The sequence below is a fragment of the Panthera onca genome, chromosome A1 (assembly GCF_046562875.1).
Source record: "Panthera onca isolate mPanOnc1 chromosome A1, mPanOnc1 haplotype 2, whole genome shotgun sequence".
Lineage (NCBI taxonomy): Eukaryota > Metazoa > Chordata > Mammalia > Carnivora > Felidae > Panthera > Panthera onca.
Window position 1 is genome coordinate 188,210,469 of NC_138339.1, and position 10,012 is coordinate 188,220,480.

Below are 10,012 nucleotides of genomic sequence, written 5' to 3' on the forward strand. Positions count from 1 at the left end.
TGCGAGTCCCACAACACTGTCTTTGCCTGTGATGATGTAACCCTACCCTTTTAATAATACTTGGCAGAGAGAAAACCTTTTAAGCAATGATCTCAGAGTGCATAGTGAACATTTATTGCCTAATTCTCGGAACCCCACTCTGAGCGAGGAAACATCTATTAAGATGCAGATTTCTTTTAAGAAGAACCCTTCTGGAGCTCAAGCTAGGGTGATCTTCAGTTTTATGTGACAGATGCAGCCTAGAAATACCTTGAAGTTCCACTTCATGAAACGGTAGATTTTTAGGCTTGCTGTGTCTTATCAGGGAGCAGACCCCCCTCTAAGAAATGGTCCTTGGATCAACCAACTGTGGAGAAAGAAGTGTGTGCCTTGTATGACACTTGTAATTTGGGGGTGTAAAGATCCAGTTCCCAAGGGCAATAATTTAGGCATGTAAATGAGACTTTCTATGAGGACAGGAGCTAGTTGTGTCCCTTTTTGATTCTAATAACGTGGTGAGTAGAAAAAGTCGGTGTTGGGGGTAGGTTGGAGCAGGGAGGAAATCAGGCATCTTACCGGAAGTGCTGTTAACTTTGGGTCTTTAAGGATGAATAAGAGCTCGGTGCGGAAAAGAACGTCCCTTGCTCGTCCGCTATCCTTGAAGGAGCACCTGTTTAGCAGACGTCTCAGAAGAGATGCTGAAGGACCCATTCTCTGATGTCAAGGCTCCTGATTGAGAAAGGTTTCTAGATTGCTCCAGCCTGAGCTTGCAAGTTTGGCTTTGCTCCGCCTCCTCTTTCCAAGCGTCTCCTGAGGCTCTAAGCTCGCCCTCGCCGCCAGGGCCGGCGGCCTGATGGCGAGACAGTGACTCCCTGGGCGCTGGAAGGCTCAGGAGGTGGCAGGGCTGGCCCATCATCTGTCCATTAAGCCGAGGCTTTGCGCTTCGAGGGCCGGAAGGCGCGACCTCGCTTCACTCACAGGGTCATCTTTGTGCTGAAGGTGGGGAGGTGAGGTCTAGCCCGCTAGCCTCGGCTCTGAGCCCCCTTTCCTCTCTCTGATTCCAAGGAACCCAACCTTCCGGGATTTCCGCAGCCAGTGCTGCTCTTCCCCCAACCCCCGGCCCCCCAGTGCCCCGGGGGGGACCCACCCGCCCAGGCCCCTCGGGCCGGAATATCCCGCGCTCTCGAGAGCGCTGTCAGCTGGTCCCGCCCAGACCCCACCCGAAGAAACGACTTGCTTTGAGGTTTCCTTTCATTTTATTACCACTCCCGAAACCTGGCGATTAAGACGCGAAACCAACAAAGAGTTTTCTTTCCACCTTAACCTTGCACACAATCCTTTAACAAATTAATTAATCCTAATGAATTAACACTTCATTTATTTAAACGCGCTACAGTCCATGAATTAAATTTTCATGCAGTGATTAAAGGCTGTTAAAATATGCATGATTTCGTTAAAATTTTATAATAAATCAGGGCAATGTGTTACATGACAAGGCAACTATTTCCCAGTCCCTCGCAAGGGGCTTTGATTTGTGCGGGCGGCGAGGAGGAGGGGCGGCTGGCGGCGGCGCCGGCGAGCGCTGGAGCCCGGCGACAGGACCCAACTCCGCACTTCTGGCGCTTGGACTCGCGGCTTCGCGCTTTCCTCGGCGGCTCCCGGCTCTCCTAGGGATCCTGCTCCAGCAGGCAGAGCTGAGCCTGCGGAGGGCGATGGGCGCCAGCCTCCGGGTCCCCGGAACCGCACTCGTGGAGGGCCGGGGGTCCTCTGCTGTCCACTTGCGCCAGCGGAGCTCCCTCCACCTGGGGCCTGCGTGCGTCCGAGTCGCAGCGGTGGGCAGGCGGCTGAGCAGAGGGAAGGCGACAGAATTTCCATCTCGTCGCATAGGGTCACTGGCGGGAGTGCCTGCTGTAGAGTTGGTTCGTTCGTTGTTGTTTTTAACCCGGGGACCTCGAACCCCTTCTCTGACCAGCGCGCTCTTCCAGTTTTGAAAGAGCCTGGGTGGGGCGGGGGCGACTTGCCTCCTCTTGGGATCTAGACCACATGGGCGCGTGGCCACGTTTAGTGATACAACATTGTTCACACGGACAGCGTAACTGGTTCTGGCAGCTAGCGGGCGGGGGAGGCCATGCCCCTGTTAGGATGGAGATGTAGTTGTCCGGCCTCACCCGCAGATCTTTCAAGGTAGGTTGGTTTTAAGTCCACAGAGAGATTAAGATTAAGGTGGAGCTGATGGATGGATAGATAGATACAGAGAAACACAGATAATCTCCACGTGTAACGCCAAGAGTGATAGTGACCGGCAGTGAACTTTACTGGGGGCGCATCATCTCGGGGTGGGGTGGTCGACATCCAGGAAAATGTTCCCAACGGAAGTTGCACTTGAATTAAACGGCCAGAAGAAAGAAAACAGTAGGTTCTCGACCGGCTCCCTCAAGAACCTTCTCCTCAGGTCCCATCTGGAATCCGGTCTGAACGCGGGGCGGGATCCTTACGGGAGATCACCGTGGGCCTCAATAACTCACCCCCTTCAGCTTTGGGGGCAAGACAAGCAGCCCAGGGTGCAGGCCGGGCGCGGGCCGGGCGCGAAAGGGAGGACAGGGCCTTCAGGAAATCTCCGAGCTCCCGCCAGCAAGGACGTGACTCTGAACTCGCTGCTGGGGCAGAGCTGGGCCCTGGAGCTGGCAGGGAGGGTAGGGCCACCGCCAAGCGCCGGCCCCGGTGGGTGCTGCGGCCTTGCGGTCTGCGTGGAGGAGGTCTGAGGACCCCGGCAGGACCCGCGAGGATCCCGGGCCCCTGCCAGCAGGAGAGACGCGAACGGCGTGCGCGAGGGAAGCGCTGAGAGGCAGCCCAGGCTTGGCCCGGGAAGGCGGCCGGGAGAGGAAGCGAAAGTACAGTCACCAGCAGCTCCTCCATTCCACCCTTCAGACAGAAAGTGTCGGCGCAAGAGGGTGCAGGGCCCACCCAAGTGCAGCTCCTCTTCGGAGAACCGACCCCCGCCCCTACTCTGGGCCTGCTCCTCCCCTGCCTGCCCCTTCACACTGCTTAAAAACAACCCAAGCGGCCTCTGCAACCGGCCAGCTTTGGGCTCTGAGGGCTTTCTCTGCGCGCAGAGTGCTGACTGCGCTGTGCAATGTGCCTAGTTTCAAAACTGGGCAAGTGCCCGCGGGAAACGTGGCTCCCCGAATCTGGCAGGTGCAGAGCTCCTGCTCCAGGCGCCAGAACCCGAGGTGGCCGTCCTGCAGGTAGCGCCAGATCTCTGGGTTCACGCTAGAACCCGGGGCCCGATCCTCTCCTCCCTATACACACACAACCTCCACGCACTTAAGTAGACATTCTTCAGGGCCAAAACCCTGTCCCTGAATCCGAACAAATAACTCGGGTCCAATCCCATAGGTGTGTGTATGCGTGCAGGTAGTGGCTGCGGAGTCCAGTACTAATTTTCCCCGTACCCCTTTGGAAGGAGAAAGGTAGCCCCAGCGGGCAGCAGCTGTCAGGCGTTCTCTCCAGAGCTGGAGAGGTGGGTGGGTGGGTGCGTGGGTGTCCAAGGCTAGGAGAGTTCACTCCCAGCAGTGCTGGCCCTCACTCCAACCAAGGAATCTCTGCTCTCTGAGCTGGGGGGGGGGGGGGGGGGGGGGAAGGAGCTGCCAAAGGAGATGTGAAGTGGGGCCTGCCAAAGGAGGAGGAGAAAATTAATTAATGAGGGAAAGAAATGTGTCTCTGATCCAGATGATAGACTCCCTATCCCTGGGGGCGGAAATTCCTTGGAAATCAATAGCTGTGCATTCATTATCCCCCTCTTGATAAAATGCAAAGCTATGAGCTAGGGGGAGGGGAGAATCTGTGGTGGTCATTAAACAAGGAGAAGGAAGGTGGGGGGAATCTTTCCAGGAATCTATGCCAAGGCTCAGACCCCATGTGGGCATCATTAGCACAGGCAGGGGCCAGCTAGTTACTGAGCTTGCCAATCCAGGAAAACAAAGCAGTAACATATTGGTGAGCCCCAGTCCACCACCCTTTTCTTTCAGCCTTGGGGTAAGTAGAGAAGGACCAAGGAACTGCCTGCAGACCTGCCACTATGCCCCATTCTCTAGCCTGGAGCTGAGGCCCGGCAGGGATGTGGCAAGATAAGTATCCCAGCATCATCTCCCAGCCTGTCCCATATTTCTGTACAACGCCCTCTCGTTGTACCTGTCACACCTATACCACAAACACCTCTTCACCTAGGGCTGCCCCACTCTCCTAGACTGCCACCTCCTGGAGGGCAGATACCCATATTTTATACCTCATTTTCTCTCCAGTGTCTTGCCCTGGCCCCGACTGGTGATTACCAAGCATTTGAGGAAGGAAAGGAAAGTAGAAAGTAAATGAGGGAGAGATGAAATAATTGAACTCCAAAAAAAGAACAAGCTGCTATCCAGATTTACAGCTCTGTGTGGGGACAACACACCCCTCTGGCCCAGTCTTCATCTCCTTTTTAAAAGGAGGAGAGGAGACCCTTCAGTGATCTTCCTCTAGCTCTCCCCCCCACCCCATTAACCTTGGCTTGTTGAATTCTCTGGCTTTTACTCCTGCCCCTCCATCTGCCTTCTCTTCCTTCCCAGACACACATATTATTTCATGGGGCGTTTTTACTCTGTGACAAACACCTTGCTAAGTACCATGGTGGACACAGATGTGCCCTAAATGGGCTTCCAGTCCATTGGTTGGGGGCTGGATTGGGAATTGAACCTATAGCCCTCCTATTTCTAACCCCAGGAAAAGCTGAGATAATCTGGGCAGAGGTCTGGCCCCACCCCTAGGTGTTGTCTTAAGAAAGGTGTCCAAAGAAATGTGAACTAGGAGATGGGTGGGGGGTGGGAGCGGTGAACTTCTGATCTCCGTCAGGGGGTCTCCCCGCTGGATTTCCTGGTGCCCTCCCAGGGTGGTAGTGTGAGCAGAGATGAGCTTCCGGTACTCAGGGGCTGGCCTCGCTCTCTGGAGGTCCACCCAGCCCTAACCTGCGCTGTTTGAAATCCTGTCTCCTGTGCACGCTTCAGGGTCCCTAAAGGCCAGCGTTTCCCTGGGGGGCAGACAGGATCTAGGCGCTCGCCCTCTGTGGGACCCTTCCTTCCCCTAGTGAGAGAGCTCGGGGAACCGCTGCGAGGGGTGTCAAGAAGGATTAGGTTAAGCCTGGACACCCGGGGCGGCGACTACCTTAGGACTCACTCGCTCCCTCCAGCGAAGTCCTGCTCCTCTCCATTCCCTGCAGAGATAAAGTTGCATTTAGCACTCCCCAGGGACTACGTAATGGATGGAAACGCGGCTCCTCGCACCGGCAAGTGAACATCTTTCTTACTCCCCTCTCTGGCTGCAAAGGGGGTGGAGGGTAGAAGAAAAGAATAGAAAGAAAGAAAAAGCCATGGTGACGCCTGTGGGCTCTTCTTGGAATTTGAGTATTGAGTGCTAATATATGATAAATACGGACGCGTTTATTGGAAGAAAAGATCCACGCGAACTCAAATTAAGGTTTATAGAAGTAAGATCGGCTCTGCGGTAGAAATACAGACCTCTTTGATGTGAGAAGGACCAGAAAGATTATTTATCTGATCTCTGCCTCCCATAAGTAGCCTCTTGCCGCTCTCCAGCTCTCTTGCCACAGATGTGATAGCATCTGGGCTGTTATTATCACCCGGGGCAAGTGCTGTATCCCTGGGGACTCGGCACCTGAACTGTGGTTCTCACGGGAGGCCCTTGATCTGCCTGCCACACAAGGGACATATAACAGGTTGGCTAATTGATTCATTCTTCTTAGGTTTTGATTTCACAATAAGAGCATACATAAAAAATAAAGTCCGGATCAGAGCTTAGGTTTCTTTCTTTCAAGTTGGTTTGAATTAATATTTTAATCACATTTTCCTATAAACTGGCTTGATCCTATCTCCTATTGGAAAAGAGAAAACACGCGCACACACACACACACACACACACACACACACACACACGGAGGGAGGGAGAGAGAGAGGCAGAGATAAGAGGCAAAGAAGCCAAAACGATGGAAGGGAAAAGAAAGTTCTCTTTTCAACATCTTATTCTTTTTTCTCTAAAGCAATTTCCTTTTCTGGAGTTTCCAGCATAAAGTGTGTGTGTGTGTGTGTGTGTGTGTGTGTGTGTGTGTGTGTACACGCTGAGGAGAGGAAAGGATCCCAACAACACCCTGTTAACTATTTTTCCTTTTGATTACTAGAAGCCTCAGATCACCCGGAGCTCGTTTGAAATGTGGGTTTGTACACGGTTAAAGGAGACAAACAATAAGAGAAATGCACAATTTCATTTCAACAGCGGTTCCCTGGTAGAACGCACACGCTCCTTGTGGCTCCTAAGTGGCTGTCACTGTCGGTGCCTGACACAGTTATATTCACAACAACAACAACAACAACAACAACAAAGTATGCGGAGGAAATTAAATTATATGGAAATCAATAGCGTCTGACTGCTTCAAACAAATGTCTGTCACCGCGATTATCCTCCAGGAACCTATTTATAAACCTTGAAAGAAACGGGTTCTTGCAGCAAAAGACAGCATCTTCTGCATTTCTGTGTTGTTATTTATACTGTATACAGAGGAATGCGCGGGCATAATTTAACATACAAATATCCAGCTGTATACATTATATAACAGCTTGTTAGACATCCCGGAGTGGAGGTGTGCCTAAGTAATGCGCATATATTCAGGGCTTGCGGTGGGGATGGGGGAGAGTTTGAGAGAGGGAAAACACCACCGGGCTTGTGAGCATCTTGTCTTTCTCCCCCTAAAAGGTGCGTACCCTCAGACAATAGCTAGCCCTTTTGATCTTTCCAGAGCCGCGGTGGGAAAGGTGAGGCGTGCAAGTGCGCATGCCCGGGTAGCTACAGGTGCATCACCTGCGCTGTCCTTGCTGGTGGTCACTATAAGAGCGGCTCCCAAGCGCCTGTCGCGGCCGGGAGAGCGCGCGCGCGCGCGCAGACGCACGGCGCCGCGGAGAGAGCGAGCGCGCGCCAGACAGACAGAGACAGCTGATGCCTGTCAGCGCTGCGGGGCCCGGAGCTCTCGCGAGAGCTCTCCGAACCGGCCGCGAGAAGTGGGGCTCAGGTGTAAGAGGAGTGCATCCCGTCGGCGCGCGGGGCTAGAGCTGTAGGAGAAGTGGGATCGCGAGGCCGGTGCGCGGCGCTCTGCACGGTCAAAGGGAGCGCCGGGCGGCAGCGGCGGCAGCAGAGGAGCAGCAGCAGCCCCCGGCGCGGCCGCCGCCTCCGCGCCGCCAGCCGCCGCGGCTGCAGCCTCCGAAGGGAGGCCGGGGGAGCCGGCGTGCGCACTTTCCGGCAGACTTTCGGAGTGTTTGTGGATTTACATGCCAAGCCATCAAGATGATGTCTATGAACAGCAAGCAGCCTCACTTTGCCATGCATCCCACCCTCCCTGAGCACAAGTACCCGTCGCTGCACTCCAGCTCTGAGGCCATCCGGCGGGCCTGCCTACCCACGCCGCCGGTAAGCGCCCCACGCCCGCGGCCCCGGCCCGCGCGCCTGCCCCCTCCCCGTCTCCGAGACACTGCATGTCGGGTGCTGGTGTGCGCACAGGTCCAGGTGCGGGGATTTGCGGGCAGGGATTTTTAGAGGAATCCCGCTGCGAGGGACGTTTTGTCCAGTGGCGCTTAATGTCGTGTTCCCGTCGCCTCTGCCTCTGTGTCGGGCGCCTGCTATCAGAGTGGGGAGCGCCGGGGCCGTGACTCTCGACTTCCCTCCACTTTCTCTGTTAATTTCACGCCTCGGAAAGGCGGTCTCTGTGCGTGTTCGGGTGCGTGACACGGGTCCCCAGCTGCGAGTTACATCTCCATTTCTTCTTCTTTTCCCCCTCCTTTTTGGTCTCCCACGCCGGTTCCCGGAATGTGTTCTTGTGTTCCCCTCTCCCTTGCATCTGTCCCCCTCCCCACACATACGTCCCTACTCATCTATCCCCCCTGTCTCGTCCCCAATGTGCCCCCCATTCCGTCTTTCCTGTTCTCCACTATCCCCACCCCCGTTATTGTTATTTTGGTTGCTTTGTGTTTGGTTTGCCCTTTGCTTGTGCTTTCCGGCTTGTGTGTGGTTTTGTTTTGCGTTTCTGCTTTTTTTGTTGTTGTTTTGTTTTTGTTTTGTGTGTGCGTGTGTGTTTTGTTTTGGTTTGGTTTGTGTCGCCTGCAGCTGCAGAGCAACCTCTTCGCCAGCCTAGACGAAACGCTGCTGGCGCGGGCAGAGGCGCTGGCGGCCGTGGACATCGCCGTGTCCCAGGGCAAGAGCCACCCATTCAAGCCAGACGCCACGTACCACACGATGAACAGCGTGCCATGCACGTCCACGTCCACCGTGCCGCTGGCGCACCACCACCACCACCACCACCACCACCAGGCGCTCGAGCCTGGCGACCTGCTGGACCATATTTCGTCGCCCTCGCTCGCGCTCATGGCCGGCGCGGGTGGTGCGGGCGCGGCGGGCGGCGGCGGCGGCGCCCACGATGGCCCGGGGGGCGGCGGCGGCCCGGGGGGCGGCGGCGGCCCAGGCGGCGGCGGCCCCGGGGGCGGCGGCGGCGGCGGTGGCCCGGGGGGCGGCGGCGGCGGCCCGGGCGGCGGGCTGCTCGGCGGCTCGGCGCACCCGCATCCGCACATGCACGGCCTAGGCCACCTGTCGCACCCGGCGGCGGCGGCCGCCATGAACATGCCGTCGGGTCTGCCGCACCCCGGGCTGGTGGCGGCGGCGGCGCACCACGGCGCGGCGGCGGCGGCGGCGGCGGCGGCGGCCGGGCAGGTGGCGGCGGCGTCGGCGGCAGCGGCCGTGGTGGGCGCGGCGGGCCTGGCGTCCATCTGCGACTCGGACACGGACCCGCGCGAGCTCGAGGCGTTCGCCGAGCGCTTCAAGCAGAGGCGCATCAAGCTGGGCGTGACGCAGGCCGACGTGGGCTCGGCGCTGGCCAACCTCAAGATCCCGGGCGTGGGCTCGCTCAGCCAGAGCACCATCTGCAGGTTCGAGTCGCTCACGCTCTCGCACAACAACATGATCGCGCTCAAGCCCATCCTGCAGGCGTGGCTCGAGGAGGCCGAGGGCGCGCAGCGCGAGAAAATGAACAAGCCCGAGCTCTTCAACGGCGGCGAGAAGAAGCGCAAGCGGACTTCCATCGCAGCGCCGGAGAAGCGCTCCCTCGAGGCCTACTTCGCCGTACAACCCCGGCCCTCCTCCGAGAAGATCGCCGCCATCGCCGAGAAACTGGACCTCAAAAAGAACGTGGTGCGGGTGTGGTTTTGCAACCAGAGACAGAAGCAGAAGCGGATGAAATTCTCCGCCACTTACTGAGGGGGTGGGAGGTGCGGGGCGGGGCAGAGCGGGGAGCTGAAGGGGCTTTTCGGGAGCTTTCTTTGGGCCTGCTTCCCCCTAGACTTGGAGTGTCCGTTATCCTGCTTGCATTTGGGGAGTCCCTCCTCGAGCACTCTCTTCCACCCTCTCTGTGCTCCCTCTGCCCCTGATCCTCCACAGCAAAGAGGACTGGGTGCTGGGTGTGGACACCCAAGAGCCAGGTGGGGGAAAAAGAGGGACCTTTTGGGTGAGCGGGGAGTTGAGGGGAAGGAAAGCGGAGACTGGAGGAGGGGTTTTGAGGAGCAGGTTGGTTCTGGGGGTTGGGGTGGGGGGAGAGTGGGGAAGAGTAGGGAGATGGACTGTTTTTGACCAGAGACACTTGTCAAAATTTCCTGGGGACCAAGGAACTACGTACAAAAACAAACCTACCAACCACCAAAAAACAAAACAAAAAAACCTAGACAAATAAAGACAAACTAAAACAAAACAGAACAAAAGCAAAGAAAAAATGCTTTAGTAACTTAAGTCTGGGGAGCCGTATTCTGCAGCTTCATTACCCCCTAAGGAAGAGAAAAAAGAGCACCACCATTATTACCACCAACCCCAACCCTACATACATGAACTGAGTTAAAAACCGAAAACCAAACGAACCAGAGGGTGAAATTCTGGGTAGCGAAGCTAGTTGTTCTGT

The 10,012-nt window shown here is 56.4% G+C and overlaps 1 protein-coding gene across 1 annotated transcript; it reads left to right on the plus strand.

Annotated features, from left to right (window-relative positions):
• Nucleotides 1-7,103: 7,103 nt before the first annotated feature.
• POU4F1 (POU class 4 homeobox 1) lies at nucleotides 7,104-9,321 on the plus strand. Its single transcript, XM_060634038.2, has 2 exons — nucleotides 7,104-7,485; nucleotides 8,179-9,321. Exons 1-2 carry the CDS (start codon nucleotides 7,363-7,365, stop codon nucleotides 9,319-9,321), a joined length of 1,266 nt encoding a protein of 421 aa, XP_060490021.1. The 5' UTR covers nucleotides 7,104-7,362.
• Nucleotides 9,322-10,012: the final 691 nt, after the last annotated feature.